The following is a 20,260-nucleotide window of genomic DNA, read 5'->3' as shown; positions in this document are numbered from 1 at the left end:
GACCATCTATTGGAAAAAGATCAAGGGTCATTCCAAAGTAGAGGGACCAGACAAAACTGGAAATGACTTAGCTGATCAGCTGGCCAAAACCGGGGCCATCCAAGGGGATCTAATTGAGATTGAGTCCCTGTTGGGGGAAATCCAGGTCACTGCTATCACTAGGTCCCAGACAAATGCTCACAACGACCTTTCAATTGCACAATGGAGTAAGGAGACCCCTGATGCTGATTTGATTACAGCTCAGAAGGGGGATCCAATTATTGGTAAGTTTTACCAACACCTTGAGGACCCTGAGAACTTTCCCCTGACGGATACCGATTACATTGGGAAAGAGGACCTAAGGGTGTTGATGAAATGTCCAAAAATGTTCCGGATCCAAGACAATTTGCTGGTAAGGAAATCCAAAGCTGGCCACGATCAGTGGGTGGTTCCTACCTCATTCCGAAGCCTGATGTTAAGTCACGCCCATGATGCGGCCACCGCCGGTCATAGGGGGTTTCACACAACATTGGAAATCTTAAGAGAGGTTGCATACTGGCCACACATGGGCCAGGACCTCAACCAATATTTGAAGGGTTGTCTTGTGTGTGCACAATTTCAGCCAACATCCCTCACACACCGTGCACCTCTCCAAAAGAGGGGGATGACACTGCCATGGTCAGATTTACAAATTGACTTTGTAGGCCCCGTGATTCGCTCTGCTAGGGGGAATAAGTACATGTTGACTGTGACATGCTTGTTTACCAAGTGGGTGGAATATCTCCCAGCCCCAAATTGCAAGGCAGAAACTGCAGCTGCCCTGATGATTAACCACATCTTTTCCCGTTTCGGTCTACCTCAAAGGATTGAGTCAGACAGGGGTAGCCACTTCACTAGTGAAGTAATGACAAAGATGTGGGAGATACTGGGGGTCAAAAGGAAGTTGCATATTACTTACCGGCCAGCTTCTTCTGGGGCAGTAGAGAGATATAACCGAACCATTGTGAGCATATTAAAGAAGTTTGTGGCAGATTCTGGGCCAAGCTGGGATATCCGATTACCTCTGGTCCTAATGGCCATTAGATCTACCCCTTCATCTGCAACCAAAATGTCACCATTTGAGTTGATGACTGGACGCAAGATGGTGCTTCCTCAGCATTTGCTCTACAGGACCCAAGAGCAAACGTTGATAAATGCCTCCACAACTCATGAGTATGTGGAGAATTTAAGGAAACACCTTCAACATGCTTTTGCCTATGCTCAGCGGAATCTAGAAAGATCAGCTGATAGCATGAAGACCCACTATGACCTGAAAACTTCCAGGAAGGAATATCAGATGGGGGACCGGGTCTATCTATACAATTTCCAAAGGAACCAGGCCAAACAGCGAACATTTTTGCCTACATGGAAGGGACCCTTTGAGATTATAGACAAAATCTCCCCTGTGGCCTACAAGATCCGCATCCCCAAAGGCGGTTTGGCAGAGGGGGAAGACAAGTGGGTCCACATAAACCAGTTGAAATGTTGCCATCCCAGGCACACTCTGCAACAACTGGAGGAATCCTCTGGAATCCTAGCGGGTACTGTCTCAGACTAATTCAGTTCCAACCATAAAACATACCACATCTAGTCTCTAAAATATTGTGATTTGCATGAAACTGTCTCTTAGTTATACTGTTTTTTTTTTCAAAATAAGAATGTAATGTTTCGTTATGATGAAATGCATATGCTGCCCCACTATCTCAACAGTGGTGGAAAAACGTCTATGAGTAGGTATTGCCGCTTTTGCTTTATCATCCTAGGAGAGATGAAACCATGGAGAATGACCAAGGAGGATGACCCAGGGACCGGGAATGAAGATCCAATGGGCCCGGGGTACCGCCCAATATTCCCATCCGGACCGGCGAGAAGAACCGATCGATCAGTACTGGATGGAGGAAAAGATGCTGAACTGTGCCATTTGCAGAATTGGAAGAAGATTATGCGGACAGACCAGTGCGTGGGTCAAAACCCTTGTGCACCCGACTCCCCATCGACTCAAATTCAAAGGGCAGTCACGTGGGGGGATCTGTTGGGTGTCCTGACCCACGTTTGAGCTATCATGCTGCAACATTTGGTGCTGTGGGCTTAGAAAATCCAAGATGGCCAAAAAGCCCACATGTGCGCCAGAATCTATGAAAACCGTGCAGTTGTGCACACTAAAATGGTTGCCTAACTTGCCACCCACCAATGCAAGCAGGATGGACCGGGGTGCCATGATTGAAATGTGTGCCAAAGGAAAAACCGCACTTTAAAATCACCTTTTGTTTCTCTGAATGCCAGCTCAAAATGCCTATTTGCAACACATCCAAAAATCTCACTGAACACCAGCGGACATCTGGCAGAATAAAGTCTTGTGGGCATACAAAATCTGGAAAGAGGATGAGCCTAAAACAATGTTCATCACAAAACTGGCTGGGCTATGCATGTCAGCAGCCTAACTGAAACTGGATTAAAACCACCAAAACCTAAATGTTTAAAAGAAATGAGTGACCTACTTTTGAGTGTCACATAGGTTGCAATTGTTTAAATGTCATAGTTTTAAACTTAGAATCAGCCTCCTAGCTGCATATATAAAAATTGTCTTGACTTAAACTGGGGAACAAAAAGTGACATTTTATCTGAAACCTGGCTTAAGGAACTGAATTCTGCCCACCAGCTACCCCCGACAGGAGTTGAGACTTGCACAACAGCTGTGTTCCCAGGCCGACCTGCATTTTGCTGCTCCCACCAAAAGGGATACGACATTACTCTGATTGAATTCCCTGGCCTCTGCAGGAAATTGAACAAAGCTCTGTCTTGACTCAGGCAAATGTTTTATTATGGGGGCCATAAATGGCTTCCTCTTGAACAATGGGCCTTCCAGGGCCCAGGCAGATGGTTTATTGCAGGTGTCGTAAAACAGCTTCCTCTTGGCAGAAGCTGGGAGGGGCAGGGTCTCTGAGCTTGGCAGAAACTGGAAAGACTGGTTTCTGTACCATGTGACCTGAAAAGACACACCCCTGTAGCCAGAATATGGTTTTAGAAAAAGATGAATAACTCATAGAGCGGACTTGTGAAAATTATTTAAATGATACCATAATTCTTGTGATTTTTCTGCCCACATTTGAAGACGTGTTAGGACCCGGTGGCATGTTCAGGGGGGTTTTAGCGGAAAAGAGGATATTACTCAAAATGTATGCATGTTAAAAATCTGACACTTCATCAATTAATGTCCATACTCCTTGCGCACATGTGTGTAAATTTGGGGTAATGTCCGATATTGCGAAACCAGTTAAAAAGTGAAATATGTTGCCATTTCTGAATGCAAGCTCCCAGGAAGAGCAGATTTGGACAGGGTATACCTCCTGTGATATGTGATGGGTGCATGTAATTTTAAACAAATGTGTACCTGTGCAAATATGTCTTTTGGGTCAAAATATAGATTGTGTGTAATTTGACAGGGGTGGGTTCTCTGTACCATAAACAGATCTCATCATGATGACACTTCATTTCATTCCCCCAATCAAGGGGAAGCGGATGAAGTGGCCAATGACAAGTGGAGAGGGGTAGAGCCTAGGGATGCTGCACACACACCCATTTTAAAAACACATAAAAGCAGACAGACAGGACAGATAGGGACCTTCAAATCCATTTGCTGCGGGACGCTCTGCCGGGAAAATCCATACTTTACCTCCATCAATCTCTAGAGAAAGCTGTGCAGAAAGATCCAGACTTCAAATCCATCAATCTCCAGAATCCAGAGAGAGAGAGAGAGAGCTGACCCAGATCACTGTGAAGTGCAGAGACCAGACCAGAGTCCATTCTAAAACCTGACCAGATCCGTGGCGAGGCCCATTTATTTCAGAAATATATTGTGAGTACCTAGAAGACTGTGCAGAACCAATCTCTTAGTTAAAATAATATAATTCAATCTATTTTAATCTAAGTAGAACTGTCTCCTAGCTGTCACCTGTCATTTGTAAAGCTGTCACCTGTCATTTTCTATTTGCAAGCTGCACTTGTCTTTTTGAATTTTAACATTCCAAATCCGAAAAACTACCTTTATTTAATCGCTCATATCTCCGTGACCGTTTGTGCTAGAGACTTGCAGTAACTTTCCTCTGAAAGCTGGGAATCGTAGCTTTTCTACGAACCTAGAACCGCATTCCTACCCCCGATACTTTTGCCGCAATCGCGAAAAACGCACTCGCGAATTTGCCGCGATTTGCAAATTTCTCAACGTGTGAAAACAGCAGTTTTCTTGCTTTCAGTTGCCAAAAATTCGTTTAACCTGCTAGTTACTCCTAGATCCTTGCTAAAGTGAGTCTGGACTAATATTAACTTGATACCACTCACCCTGAACCTCTAGAGGGAATTCAAAGCATTTTAGCATATTTTTCACTTCATTGCCAGCACATATAAAAGCATTTTGGGCCTGTGTTGTAAACTTCTGTAGTCTAAGCTTGCTGGGGTGAACTGAATTACAGTTGATTGCATTTCTGAGAACTGTGTGCTTTCCTTCCATTTCCTTGCATTGCATAAAGGGGGGAGGGGATTGCCAGAGAAAAGTGATTACATTGTTTTGTTGAACGCATATTGAGTATTTTCTGTACTGCATTTTCATTCCACCTTGCATCCATTTGAAACCATAAAGTATTGTTGCTATCTTATCCATCCTATAACCACTCATCATTGATTATAAAGAAGTGTGCTAGTGCCAGACTATCCATTATTGATTACTGCTCAGATTCAGTGTGATATTCAATTATTAAATTATTATAAAGTGTGATATATATATCTATTGTTTAAATTATCAAATAAACCTTTTAACTTGCAAAACAGAACTACTTCTTGGCTCAGTGGGGTCAGGGGGATTCAAAGAGAGGGGTGTTATATAGGGGTAGTCATCCAGAACGCATGAACTGGACATAAAGATATATCAATAAGGGTTTCCATTCAGTATCCCAGACTAGGCATTGACTTAGCTGTAGTGTTGAATTGAATCCTCTTACAGTCCACGTTTCCCAGGAGCCGATTTAAACACACCAGGCTTCTTTAAGGGTTCTGCGAGTCCCCGAGCATTTTGAACAGAGTGCTACATAACGATTTGGTCAATATTGTTGTTCCGAGTACCATAATTCAATATTTGGATTATCTGTTGGTATGTAGAGTTACAGAACACCAATGCAAGGAGGACTCTCATGTTGTTACAATTGTTGGCTGACAAAGGGTACAAGGTGGACAGAACAGAATTGCAGCACTGCCAGCAAGAGGTGTTGTATTTGGGGCAGTTGATTTCAATGTATGGTAAAAGAGTGACTCCAGGGAACGCAGGGGCAGTGCTTGCGACCCTCCCAGCCAGTGACTGTCAATGGCATGCAGACATTTCTTAAATTGTGTAATTATTGCAGAGCATGGATTTTCAATAACACGTCATATACCAAACCATTGCTCCAGGCCCTTAAAGAAACACAACAAGTGAAAAATACTTATTTGGAGTGATGAAATGGTTACTAAATTTCAGCAGCTTAAAGATGTGATTCCTACTGCTCCAGTATTGGCCACTACAGATTATACAAAATAGTTTTATCTTTTCTCGCATTCTAATGGTCAGATGATGACTGCTGTGTTGGCACAACACAGCACGATGGGTCATAAACCTTTGGCCTATTACAATGGCATGTTAGTCATGCAAGGACAGTTCCCGTGTGAACAAGCCTTGGCTGCTGCTGCATTCGCCATTGAGAAATATGAGACTATTGTCATGGGGTGCTCACTGACATTGCACATGGAGCACGCTATATTGGAGCGGTCTGAAAATACCCTAACCACGCAGAGGGCCTCTGCACATGAGGCGATTCTCTCAAGCCCATATATTCAGATTGGTTGTTGTAAAACAGTGAACGCAGCTACTTTTTTGACTGAACCCATCACTAACGATGATGAGGTGCATCATTGCATCACAAATGAAGGCCCAGAGGATGACACTTCTAAGGCACGTGACCATGCCCTAGAGGATGGAGAAGTATATTGTGTTGATGGTTCTTCAACTACTGACCAGGAGACAGGTCAGCGACATACTGGGGGGGCAGTGGTGTGTTTAGTTGATGGGGAGTATGAAGTTGTGCTGCAGCAGAGGCTGCCAGGACATTATTTAGCACAAGCAGCAGAATTGATTGCCCTCATTGAAGCGCTCAAGGCAGCACAGCGGTGCCGACTGACAATATGTTCAGACTCGGCATATTTTACGACAACTGTGCATTCAGGGTTGGCAAGATGGATGAGTCGAGGATTCCGTAGAGCAGATGGGTCCACGGTGCAGCATGCAGCTTTGTTACATAGATTGATTCATGCACTTTCACAGCCGAGTGCTGCTATAGTGACATTTTCATTTATTTATTTTATTCAGATTTGTATAGCGCATGTCAGCCGGGGGCATCGTGGCGCTTGTTACAGACAATATCTTAGTTACATAGGATACAATATTTACATACAAATACAATATTTACAGTAGACATGTACAAATTAGCAATGCAGTATATTTACATGGGTTCACGAGAGTTTCCTATTAATTTCCAAGGAATGAGGTTTTCAGTTTCCTGCGAAAAATCGGGAGTGAGTTTTCCGCTCTAATGTCTGCAGGAAGAGCGTTCCAGGTCTTGGCTGCAATGTAGGGGAAACTTAGACCTCCGGCTTTGGCTTTTTTGATGCGCGGGATGCAGAGTAGGTTGGAGTATTACATCCTGGTGGGACGGGAGGAGGATGGTTTCTGATAGATAGGACGGGGCGGTGAGAGAGAGGCATTTGTGTGTGAGGGTGAGGATTTTGAGAGTGATCTGCTCTTTGACCGGGAGCAATTGGGCTGAGTGTCTGGCAGGGGTGATATGCTCTCTTCTTGGGATACTAAGAGCGGCCCGGAGAGCATTGTTCTGCGTGACTTGTAGTCTGTTTAGGTTTTTGGCTGATGTGCCTGCCAGGAGTGCATTGCAGTAGTCCAGTTTGGCGCCAATGGTTGCTCTAGCTATAGAGAGGCAGTTGGGTTTAGAGAGGTAGGGCTTGATGGCGTTTATGAGTTTGGTGGTGTGCGCAGATGAGGAAGTGATTGCGCTGACTTGTCTAGTCATAGATAGTGAAGAGTCAAGGTATACTCCCAGTGTCTTTACAGCTGTGTATACGGGGATGACGGAGTTGTCAATGGAGAAGTTAGTGTACAGTTTGTCAAGTTTGTCTAGGGTGTTCTGTTGACCTAATATCATGATTTCAGTCTTGTCTCCATTGAGGCAAAGGCCCTCAACTGCCATCCATGCCTTGATGATGGAGTAGATTGTGTGGAGTGCCTTGGCGTCTTCGTTGTATGATCCTGAAAGGGGTAGAAGTACTTGTATGTCGTCCGCGTAGTTTGTGTATGTGATGCTGTATGAGTCGAGTTTGTCAAAGAGGGGCTTGGTGAACAAGTTGTAAAGTGTGGGTGCAGTGCATGATCCTTGAGGGACCCCGCAGTGGATTGTCGTGGGAGTGGCGTTGGCGATGTCCGAGAAGACTTTCATGGCTCTTCCCTCTAGGAAGGAGGTGATCCAGAGAGCTGATTCTTTAGAGAAGTTGGCTGAGGGTGTGAAGTGAAAGTCTTGTGATCAACCAGATCGAAAGCGGCTGCGAGATCTAGAAGGAGCAGAAGAGCAGGCTTGCCTTTGTCCATGATTTGGGTGATCTGACTCTTCAGATCCACCAGGGCTGTTTCTGTGCCATGTCCTTTCCGGAAGCCTGATTGCCTAGTCCCGAGAATGGAGTGGGTTTCCACAAAGTGGTGGATTTGGCAATGTGCGGCTTTGTCCAGTAATTTCAGGAGGAACGGCACCGTGGTTATTGGTCTGTAGTTGTTGGGTTGTAAGGGGTCGAGAGTAGGTTTTTTTTTAGGAGAGGCCGGACCCAGGCCTCTTTGAGGTTAGCTGGGATGATGCCTGTTTTAAAGGACGCATTGATGAATGCCGTAAAGAGTGGCGCAAAGCAGTCTGCGCAGTCTTTGACGAGTTTTGGTGGGCAAATATCGCCTTTACAGGGGGAAGGTTTGAGATTTTTTAGTAGGTTGATAACTTCTGATTCAGTGACGTCCCTGAAGGAGAAGTCCGGTATGGTGGGCTTGGACGAGGTGGGTGGGGCGTTGGAAGGCTTAGTTCCTGTCTGTTGAGGAAGTGCTTTGCAGTGGTCTTTGATTTTCCTTTGGAGAAGGTCAATTTTGTGTAGCATGGCAGCTTGAATGATGGTACACCAAGCTTCATCTTTGATTATTTCGTCCGTTGTATTGGGGGGGGGAGATGAGCTGGTTAAAAATGGCGAAGATCTCTTTAGAGTGTGATTTGGCATTAGAGATGTGTGTGTTGAAAGCGTTGGCTTTGGCATCGGTGATAGCTGTCTTGTATTGGTGGGAGATTAAATTGAATTTGTTTTTGGTGCTGGGGTCAGATTGCCAGTTTTTTAGTGCTGCTCTTTTGTGGGATCGCATTGAGTGCAGTTCTTCAGTAAACCATGAGTTGGTGTGTAGAGATTTCTCCTCTTTTTTCCATTCGAGTGGCGCTATTTCATTGATAGCTTTCGTGATGACATCTTTGTAGATGTCTGCTAGGATATTGGGGTCATTAGCGAATGGGGGTACTAACTCGGGGCTATTGAGGTATGGGCGCAGGTTATCCTCGGTGAGTTTTTTTGAGCTTCTGACTTGTGCAGCGCTAGCAGGGGTCAGAGTTTTGTGGTTTTTGGTGATAGGAATAGAGAACTCGATGCAGTTGTGGTCAGTCCAAGGCGGTGAGGAGTTAGAGGTGATAGTGGAGAGGCAATTATGGTCTGCAATCCAGTCAAGAATGCGGCCTTTGGCGCGAGTAGGACTTACTACTTTTTGGGTGAAGCCCAGGTCATTGAGTTCCTTGGTGAGAGTGACTGCAGATTTGTCCTTAGTATCGTTGAAACCGAGATTGAGGTCTCCTAGTAGAAGGGTTTTGGTGGAGCTTTTGATATTATTGCGGAGGATGTGAATGATGTTTTCCTGTGAGTCTGGGGTGTTGCCTGGGGGGCGGCATAGTAGGTGAATGTTAATGGTGCTGTTGGGTGACAGTGTGAGTTTGGCCGATAAGAGGTCAGAGTTGTTGGTCGAGGGGTGACTGATAGGTCGGAGCTGGAGGTTCTCCTTGTAGAAGAGGGCTACTCCGCCTCCTATTCGTTCTAGTCTGTCTTGTCCGAGTATGGTGAAGCCAGGTGGTAGTGCAAGTGCAACGGCGGGGCCTGATGCTTCATGTAACCATGTTTCTGTGATGGCTAATAGGTCAATGTTATTGTTGGTTATGAGGTCATGAATATCAGATGCATGAGCTGGGAGTGATCGGACATTGATGTGAGGTGTGTGTGGTTTGTTTGTGGAGGTGCGACTGGTGGTTGTATCTGATATGTTATGTGAGGTGGCATTGTGGGGTGTGGCGTGGTTAGTGGGTGGTAGACTGTGGGAGAGTGGGTGTCCCATGCAGTCTTTGGATATGGTGCGGGAACTCAGTCTATAGTTTCTGTATTCTGTGGGAAGGGGTAGTGTGCTAACTTCTGTGGTCTGTGTGCGAATTCTAAGTCTTTCTCGTCTATGCATAATTACGACGCAGGGTGTGGGAGGTGGCAGGGTTTGTGTAGTATCCGGGGTAGCGAGATGCTTGGGGTAGGGGAGTGGGCTAACCACACAAATGGTGTGGGCTTAATTTCCCTTGTAAACGAAGCAGCAGACACTGAAGTGAAACAGGCTGCTTATTTGTCGGTACCCGATATTCCTGAGCATCCAGTGTTTGTAAACATGCAGTTACAGTTGCAGGTTACATATACTGCACTTCCTGTTAGGACATGCACCCCAAAGTTGGTGTGGCAAAAGAGAGGGTGTGTGCAGTCCCCAACTGATTTGGTGTGGAGGCAGACAATGTTGTGATGCCTCAAGCCTTGGCTTTTGTGGCTTTCAACCAATTTCATTACCCCAACCATGTGTCCAAACACCATATTGCTGCAGATATTCAGGAGGATTTGTATGTGCCTAACATTCAGGAATTATTGTCTTTGTTCACATCCAACTGTGCCAGACTTTGAGTACTGGGCAAACATGAAAATTGTTGACGGGAACACTGCCGTGTCCAATGGGCTCATTACGTGATTTATATATAAACTTTGCAGACATGGGAGAGAGGTGTAATTCTTTTGGTTACTTAATAGAGGGAGTTTGTCCTTTTTCTTGTTGGATTGAGGCCGGTCCGTGTGCACATCCCGATGCCAAATCGGCCGCCAGGTGCTTGGTGAGAGAAGGGTTTCCCCAGTGGGGAATGTGCGATACTCTCATGAGTGACAATGGCACCCACTTCTTTAATGAGTTGTTTAAAGAGATTGCAGATCTTTTGGGAATAAAGCACAATCTGTGTTTCATTTATCAACCGAGGCCAACAGGGTTGTAGAGAGTATGAACTGGTTGCTCAAGACAAAGCGGTCTAAACTGTGAGCTAAGGGGAACTGGGTGCATTGTTTCCCCTTGGCCTTTTTCAGTTTGAGGACCCAACCCTGTAAGGAGCATCACCTCTCCCCTCATGAGATTGAGACTGGGAGACACAGGCACATGCCACAAACTCCTGTGCGTAGTGCTTAAGATCCACACAGGGCTGTACCAATCCTGGGGGATGAATTCCATTCATAGTTAATAAAGTATATTAAATACCTTTCTCAACCGATAGCTCCACGGTGTCAGAAGAAGTTGACAACAGCGCTGCACTGAAAGCAGTCAGCTCACCACCATTGCAATTGTTTCCAAATGACAAACAATATGTGAAAAATGTTGTTCGAAGGTGGAGTGAACCCCTATACAATGGTCCCACAGTGGTGTATGCTACTCTCCTTGCTGTTAAAGTAAAAGAACTGAGCTATAGGGTGCATTTGTCTGACGTTGGAAAAGCACCACAAACTTTGCCTCAACTGTAAGCTTTTTGACTGAGTGTTTTTAATTAATGCTATTGTTTGGTGGTTTTCTTTTTGGGCTAACAGAAACCACATACTACTAAAACAATAATGTTGGATACTTTGTATCTTTTTTACAGAAATGTTTTGAATTTTAATTGCGATTTTTTGTTTTTAAACGTTTACTACGTAATTTCAAAGGACCATATTAATGAACAAAGTTAAACGTGTGTTTTAAATCTAGTTGTAGTACAATAGAGATTCTGCTCTTGGTTTGTTTATATACATAGCTAGGGCCATTATATGGGTAGGCCATATAAAGGGGGAATGAAGTCCCTCAAAGTGGTGTACATATGTTCAACTTGACAATTTTTTTAAGCCACAACGCCAAGTGATGAATACCCAGCTACAGTGGTTAATTTTAAGCAAATGAAAATACATGATGCCTTGATATAGAACTTAAAATGTGATTGAGAAGGGGTTTACAGGAAGAAAAATAGTATGATCAATATAAAGATGTAGTGTTTGATACAATGTCCAATGTGCACCACCCAGAATTGAACAACATGTGGTATAGTTATATGAACTCAGTAGGGAAACAGATACAATGGGAGTTAGGTCTACTCCCTCATCCCCCACGCATCGGGAGCACCCAAAGTGTTAGTACCCCAGGAAATATCACCCTTAGAGGCCCAGTGTTTGGTACACTTAGTGCTGCGTCGGATTCGTAGTCCATTACATGGGCACAGAGTACAAGCTGTACTGATGGATAAGGACGAAGAGAAGTGTGCAAAGGACAACAGTGCCCCTCAATGCAAGCCACGCCTATGTTGAAATTGGAAGGAGTCTTGTTTGCTTCAAACAGATGGGAGAAGGTGGTGGTGAATGTGTGCGGCAAGGCGGCTGTCAGAGTTTGGAGAAGAAGTTATATGGAACATTAATAAGAAATGTTTTGAAATATGGTCTGCATATATATATATCCGACTAACCTGGTTTGAAGCACGCGAGACTTCACTAAAAGTGCAACCAGGGGAAGAATACCAGTTTTGTTTCCGAGGGCACAGAACTGTTCCAGTAGGGATTAACACTAAGTGCAACAAGACAATGTTTATCCGAGATCTCGCAAAAGGAACAGCAACATTAATGGACATGTACAGGGTATGTGGTCAACAAGCGTATCTGCATCTTCCACTCTCCTGGCGAGGTACATGTGCACTAAAAACCCTGCATTCAGCTACCTAGGTGGTGCCAGAAGTATACTTTGCAACGCCTTGTGTTTAGATGCTATTGTAATCTATCTCACCATCTATCCAGCCCCCCCCCGCCCAAGTGAAGAAGCAGCGGTCAGTGAAGCCAAGAAGGAAGAGATCAAATTATTTGTTGGAAGACGTCCAAGCTGCTCAAAGCAATTCCAGATAAATACCGTCTGTACACTAAAACGGAAATCTTCATTGTGTCTCTTATAACTCCATGAATACAGGCTGATGCGAATGCCAAGTGGCTGCAGATTGTTCGATGGGAGGTGATCCAGGTGGCTAACGATACTGAACAAGGCCTTAATGCTATTAAAAGTGAACTGTGGGCGATTCAGTTGATGCAACTTCAAAATAGATGGGTCTTCGATCTCCTAACAGTGATGGAAGGGGGCATGTGTAAGAAGACCGGGTTGTCATGATGCACGTACATACCCCCAAATGACGCGGAGAACAGGTCCCTGACACACATCATAGGGGCCTTGCATAAACTGAGGACTGGTATGGAAAACAAAGCAGGTGTCCAAGCTGAAGAAGGGTTCAACATGTTGTTCTCATGGTGCTGTTCTAGCTTGGGGCACTGGTGAAGATACTGGTTCCGATTGTAGTGCTGCTGTTGGTGGTGTTTTGCACATTCCATATGGTGCTCTGATGTTCTGTCAAGACTATTTCGAGCAGTGCAAGAATGATGGTTACTATTGGGGCAGGGATGGCTCTCCCAGGCACAAAAGACGGGCATGCTCAAACTAAGGATTTAAATAAGCCATGTATGGCTAGAGTTGAACAACCTCTCCATGTAACGCTTACCTGGTATCCACGGGGACGTCACTCAGCCTGTTCTGACCTCTTACTACCTCAAACCCTTCCCTGGAGTCTATTTGACTGGAGACTGGGCCTGAAACACGGGATTGGTAGAGTTTAACTCCCCATTGTCTCTGTGTGCTTGAACCCCTTCTTCCCCGGGGTCCAACCCTTCCCTTTGATCCACAGCTCACCTTGTTTTCTTGGATAGTGTGCACTCCGTCCTGCCTTCAGCGCAGGGGCGCGTTGATTGATGCAGGCTAGTTGCTGCCTAGTTACTACACTGGCAAGAGTCCGACAGGTAAGTATAATGAGTCTTTTGAACAGTTCTCTAACTTCGTTCCTTTCCTTGCTTAGATGAGGGCCGGCGTCCGGGGACGGCGGCTTGCTGCTGAGATGAGTAGCGCTGAAGGTGAGTGAGAGCGCGATGCACCCCTTTCATATTTGCATTGAACCGAGTTATTTTTCTGTGTATTTAGGTGCCGCAACGTTTTCAGCGTGGATGCCGGTTATGAAGAACAAATGCGCTGGGTAAGCACGGTATGCAGCGCCTCTAGATGTTTCCACGCTAACCTGGAGTGTCTTTTCCGTCTTGCAAATGGATGAGAAGTTACGGAGACAGAGTCCCCGCAGAGCAGCTGGGAATCAGGTAAGCGTTTAAAGCTTGTACAGTATTTAAAAATAAGCGAAGATTTGCAGAATGCTTACTAATGCCTTTTTTCTGTTCTTTTCCCTTTTCCTTAGGAAGCAGCGTGCCAGGATGGGAATGACACCGCCGAAGATGCCCGCAGAACAGAAGGAGCGATGACTGATGGGCAGAAGCGCCGCAAGGTAAGACTGTTCCTAACGGTGTTCTTGTTCTTGCAGGAGCGAAGCGCAGAAGAAAGATGCAGGCCTACTGGAGACCGATCCGAACACGGTGAGGGTCACGCTACAGGTGCAGAAAACGCAAAGCATGTTTCTCAGCCTGGGTGCGGCTTAAATAGTCTCTGGGTATCCCAGGTGCCTCTGGGCTGAACTACACCCAAAAGATTAGACCGCACATGCAGTTCTGGGAACCGAAATATGTGGGGGCATCCATCTTGTCCGCATCAATGCACTACAAGTCCAATCCCCAATGTTATCCTATGGGAGTGAGTGGGTCTGGTGCCACAAGCGCCAAGTCTGACTCCAAGTCGGTCTTTGGAGGGAGGGAAAGGCCATTGAGGGCCATGTAGGTGATTGTAGCCTGGCTCCAGCCTGACATCTTGGAGGGCTGGGGACACGAGGGGCAGAAATCATGACACTCCACCCCCCAGAGACATTAACAACATGCCCATCAGATCCTGAAAACTACACTGAGCATTGGGTAAATTTAGCGGGTGACGGGGACTGTATACATCTCACGTGCACCCTGGAGAAATACGCACGGGATAAGGTAGTTTACGTCATGTATGTAGGGCACGGGTCCCTAAGGATGAAACCGACTGACAGAGAGAAAGGGAGAAGTTAGTTAATTAAGGATTAACCAAAGGGGGGGGGGTGTTGGGTGCACGTTCAGATCACTGCCCCTCCTTCACGATTTAGACTGCGAAAAATATACTGAAATAAGGGGAATGTGTACAGGACGGTGTAGGGAGGAGACGGGTGCTCTGTGGATGGTAATAATTGGTGGGAGTGGAAAATCACATAGGGGGAAATAACCAGTAGCTTAGCAAAAGAAATATGTAGGACACATTATATATGAATAGATATAACATGAAGTAGAGCTACGTCTAAGAAGTAGGCCTGAATCCTAAAAGTCTGTGTTTTGAAGATGCAGAACGAGGCCTTATCTCTTGCTTAACCATCACATTCCGATTCCCAGGCGCGGCAAGGAACACGCACAAACACCCACATCTGTTAGGTCTTTGAAGTAATTGGGCAGGAATGTATGCAGCTGAATAGGCGAAAGGATGCTGCCCAGTTCCATGGTTGTATTCCTGGCGCGAAGGCAGTGGTTTCGGATGCCAAAACACAAAACTAGATTTAAGGCACTAGCGTCCCCCGAGGAACGACGGACATTCCATTTGAACTACCAGATGTGCAGGGAAATGGGCCCTAAATCCTTTGCGAACTGTACTGATTAGTGGGACATTAGGCTTACTCTCGGTGAGGGGAACTGATAAAGGGGAACACAGAACAGTATGATCTATGATTTGTGTCATTAAGAGCTGAGATCGATGCCCATACGTTGGGGAGGGCATGATGGGGGTGCTGATGTGTCTGGGATGAGAAAAGGGCTGCTTTGTTCGCAAGGACCAGGCTAACCTCAACATTGTCTTCCCAGATCATGTTGATGACCAGGTGCACGTCACATGGAAGGTATGGTGGTGCCAGTTTAACTTAACCAATTACCTTGCAGCATTCCAAGTGGGACAAGAAGGTTACCCGCGTGTGGTGAAGATGGAAGACAGCGGAACCAATTGGAGAATGGGCTATATGTAATCATTAGCATGTATATAGGTGGTAGCCAATGATGGTGGGGGGGTTAACACTGTATATCGAGGGCATCATGAGTGATGATTTTTGTGTTTCTTACTTGAATCTTGTACAAGGGATGGCAGAGAGCTCTATGGCAGTGGATTCTTAATACCCTGTCACTTTTTCCTTTCGTATACAAAATAAAAGCTGTTGTCTTTCTTGAAAAAGGGTACAGCTAGCCTTTTTCCCCTAGTGGGTTGTATTTTCCCAGTCTGATCACTGGGGAGTTGCCCTACACAATTAAGGCTTCTCAGAGCATTTAGAGAGAGTTTTCACATTGAAAGGACTACATGCATGTCAGAACAGGTTGAGGCTGCTACAGCCCAGCACAGAGAGGCAGGTATCCTGTAGCCATATATGGCCACTTACCTCAACGCACAAAACACACACAAGGTATAGTCGCATGTATCCCCACAGGACAGAGGTGTACGAAGACTACTTCCAGTTTCAGTACCCGGAGGACTGGGTCAACAAATACCTAATTTAGAAACATGTTTCCACCACATGGAGGACATTTTGCACAAACAACAGCTGCCACCACCCTAGCCACATAACTAACTGGCAGCATGAATCATCCACCCTGGGGTACCCCTTCCATGGGAATCTTAAGGCAGAGCACAACAATGACAGAATCCCTCTCCCAAAGAGGCTTTAGATGAAGCTTGGCTGGGAGAAAAATGGAGCAATAAACCAAAGACTCCACAGTAAAAAGTACCGAGGGCCACAGCATCACAACTCTGTGCCTAACATAAAGGTAGGCGGAGAGTGCAGACTCTGCTTCCAATCATATTCGTGTTTGCTTTAAAAATGTAAGACCACTCAATCATTCAAGGATAACACAAGAATCCAGAAATCCTATTAAAATACCTACCAGATCTGGTCTTTGCTGCCCTTGTCCCAGGATGCTTAGGCCATGCATGTGTCCCTTTACGGAAAAGCACACATGTCTTTTCCACAAAGGAAGTTAAGTTCATCTGGGGAACTCTTTAGAGTTTCCAATGCAAGTGTCTCTGTGGCAGCGAAAAGGTACAGTTCCCCAACAGTTATTTACGGCAAGTGCCTGCGGAACTTGTAATGTAGCGTCACTGACAGCATCATCTAGGCCTTGCGCAAGTAAGAGGGTAAGGTTACGTGTACAGGAAAACGAGGAGCACCCCACCCGAAGATGCTTAAGGACTGTTGGTGGGCACAACACACAGAATAGTATCCATACTGAGTCCTTCAAGGAGAAATCAGAAAAAGGTGGGTGAAAAAACAGAGGGCAAAGAAGAAGGGGGCTCAGACCAGAGCCACATATCTGGACCTTTAACTTAAAGTGAATGAGGAAAACGCATGGATTGCAGGAAGGCCCAACTTCCAGAACGAGACTACAAACGCCCATGAGCACAACACAGACAAACAGCAGCCAAGGTACCATTATAACTAAGCAAATCCAGACACCCTAAATTCAGCAGTCTTCACAATCCTGGGAAGAACTGACTAAGTTTGCATATTTGTGTTAGAAAATACATTTTCCCTCTCTCACCTTTCTGTTGCCAGCATCAAACAGTAACATGCAGGGGTGTCCTTATTTGAGGAGGACTTCAATTCGCAAGTTGACATTTCCCCTCAACTGGGTCCCCAGTGCCTTCTTTGTCTCTCCTTACCCCTTCATACTCCTCAAGCTTGCTGCTGTCGGTGGGAATGGAATACACCAAGCAGTCCTTGATGATAAACTCTGACAACTCCTCCCAGATCATGTCGCCAACAATTTCAGTAACCAGCACCTTCTCTTTCTTTTCAGATTGTGTTGGTACCTCTAAAGGAACATTTTCTGCAGAAGAAAATGAACAATACAACCTGAAACGGATGAATGTATCTGAAATTCCCAGGCTCTACAAACATTAACAATCTGCCATTCATCTGGATTACTGCAATAGCATCTACACGGAGCCCCAGAAGAAACTATATGAAATTCAGGAGGTCAATGAAGATTTCCCCCTCCCCCCGCCATCCTTTTCTCCCGGGCCTCTAGGCATGTACCTCGATAAACCTTTACACACCCGAGAGCATTTGCCTTGACCCCACTCTGGAGGGGGGTTGGCAGCACACTTAAATAATGTTGCCTGACACACTGTTCTGAAAGAAATCTGGCATGCCTACTGTTCAGTCCTTCCCAGGGGTATATGCAAAGCTCATCTTCAACACAAATGAACCCATATGGTGTGAAAGATGTACGTTGTTGCTACATAAATGAAAACCACTCCATACAGAATTTTTTTTTTTTAAATCAATATCTAAGCCTTCATATATCCCATGGCCTCTTCCCATACCAAGCAGATGTTTGTGGAGTAGCTCCAGGACCATATGAAGCTTGATGAAAACCTGCTCCGGTGACAAATGATCCAAGTGAGTCTTGATGCATATTAATTTCAAAACTGTGCTCTTAGACTGCATCTCTGCTTCAGCATTAAGTGAAGGGTACAAGACCAGAGGTTTCAAAATATAATTCAGCAATAAGTGACCTGAAAATGAAAATATAAAAAATGTATATATCAGTGCTTTTCAATAATCACATACTATAAGGTATACAAATACAAACGAGCATGCCCCTATTCCACTAGGCAACAACGGGCTGAATAGATGCTCTCTATGTGAAATGGCACTGTGTAACCGTACTATGTTTGCTCTCGAATCAGGAAGAACTTGACAGCAATCTCAGCCAGATTATTATTCCAGGTTTTATTTTCAAGAATAACAAAACTTGCTTGAAATCAAGGAGTCTAAAAGCATGTATATCACAGTAACCATGTGCATACAAACAGCTTATGTGGATCATTGGATTCTGCGTGTAAATCTCCCAGCAGAGGGATGTGCTGATTATCATTGGTCTTTTAAGGGAAATTGCTTTGAGGTGGGAGCTTTTGAGCTCCTGGTTATAGTCTAGGAGATCCCGGTTGTCTTGATACCAACAGATACAAGGATGACTAGTGCAATACATACTTATGTAACATTAACTATGCGTTTTTGGGATGTGTATAAATGGAGCACAAGGACACATCTAGAGGACATTTAAATCAAAATGGACTATATTCAAGGGACAGCAAGTGTGAGTGTGTAGAAGGAGACTGACAAGGAGTGGTCGTTGTGTAGGCTACAGACTTGTATTAAACCAATAACTAAACCTCCCCCTCCCTACTTCCAAGGAGCTTGCCCTGCCTCAACCTAGGAAAACGACTGTCCATCAAAATAAAAGTTCACCATCCTCTGTCAGAAACCATCTAATCTAACCCCAACAATAGAAACAAGTCTTAAACTAAAGTAAAGTTTGTGTTTCCTTCACCAAGAGAATGACTACCTTCCGATTTCTTCTATACATTTTCTCCACAGTGGTCTTTATGCACTTTTGCAGAAAACGTTGATTAGTCTCTTTAACTCCTTCCAGGAAGGAGTTAAACTCACAGCCTTATTTGGCTTCCATTTACCACTATGATGAGGGAGATGGCTCCTGGTCCAGTCTACTTGGGCAGCAGCATTGGTTAGACCCCTGCAATGAGGAAGATGACTGAAGACACAGTCTGCTTGCTCAGTGGTATTAGGTTGACCACTGTGACGAGGGAGATGATTGGCAATGGACTCTGCTTGAGCAGTGGTATTTGGCTGACCATTCCGACGAGGGAGAAGACTCCTGATGCACTCTGGCTTCATGGTATGGTTTCCTGGGCCCCTTCCGGTCTTCCCGCTCTTACTATTACCTTGTTCTCTGTTGGGACGTTGCTCCAGTTCTTCACGGGTCACAGATTCCTTCCTCTGAGATTACCGACACCTGTGTGGCTCCGCGGCAGGCTCCAGCTTCTGGTCTCTGCACCATTTCCAGACCTGGTCCATCTTTGTGCCGTCGTGCCACTACCTCGACTGCTTCTTCCTTCTGGTAATTCAGCTCCCAGTGTGAGAAACCTGAAGGTGTCTCACTCGCTAGTCCCCGGGGATCTGTCATCCATGTGGCCAGAACACGGCCATCGCTATTGAATCCAGTTCCTAGGGGTGGACTAGTGTGGGAGGATCACCTGGATGAGGGGCCTACAGGGAGTGGAAGTGGGACACCAAAGTGTGAGACGCAGTACCCCCCTCCTTTTCCCAATCCTAGGATATCTAGAAACTCAACCCCGCATGCCCCTTTCTTGACACGAACACTTTCTCACAAACAGATTACAGTGAAAGACAATGGACTAACCCCAGAGTGGTATACTTGACATGTCACAACAGAAGGGTCAGGCAGAGTCGGGAAATTGCTGAGAACTACACACACCTGACGTCACTTTCGCTGCCCCATAGGCTTAAAAGGCAGAGTACAAGAGCACACGGAGAGCAAGGCCAAACACATGAGTGTCACGCTTACCTGGGTAAGCGCTCCATCCTGCTCTTGCAGGGGTGCTATTTCCTGGAAGCTGCTGCTCAATGCACTGGTGTTCGAGGTGAGTATGAAATGTTTTGCCTCCGAGAGCGTGGCGCAGCGATTTACAAGCGTGCGTAACTCACTGTAAACTGACTGTTTTCCTTCTCTCCTTCTCCTGTCAGTGCTGACTCCGGTCGTCGGATGGAACAAATCGGGAAGGCTGAAGACTGAGAACCAGGCGGCAGCGGTAAGCATGTGCTCTCGAGCTTACAGGAAGCACACAAAGCATGAGCTGCTTTTCGGGTGTGGCTTTTATAGCCAGTAGCCACGCCCAAACACTAGAATGCCTTGTAACTTCCTGGATGCCAGG

General features: G+C 45.5%; 1 protein-coding gene across 1 annotated transcript in view; it reads right to left on the bottom strand.

Annotated features, from left to right (window-relative positions):
• ZW10 (zw10 kinetochore protein) overlaps positions 1 to 20,260 on the bottom strand; it is a 270,359-nt gene that overhangs the window by 88,064 nt on the left and 162,035 nt on the right. The window contains exons 7-8 of the mRNA XM_069614236.1: positions 17,828 to 18,019; positions 17,162 to 17,328 (exon numbers count right to left, since the gene is read on the bottom strand). Coding sequence (XP_069470337.1) covers positions 17,162 to 17,328; positions 17,828 to 18,019 — 359 coding nt within the window. The remainder of the gene's footprint in view (positions 1 to 17,161; positions 17,329 to 17,827; positions 18,020 to 20,260) is intronic.

This window comes from Ambystoma mexicanum, chromosome 9 (genome assembly GCF_040938575.1).
Source record: "Ambystoma mexicanum isolate Mex_15411 chromosome 9, UKY_AmexF1_1, whole genome shotgun sequence".
Classification (NCBI taxonomy): domain Eukaryota; kingdom Metazoa; phylum Chordata; class Amphibia; order Caudata; family Ambystomatidae; genus Ambystoma; species Ambystoma mexicanum.
Note: the sequence above shows the minus strand (reverse complement) of the source record. Positions and strands in the feature narration are given on the sequence as shown.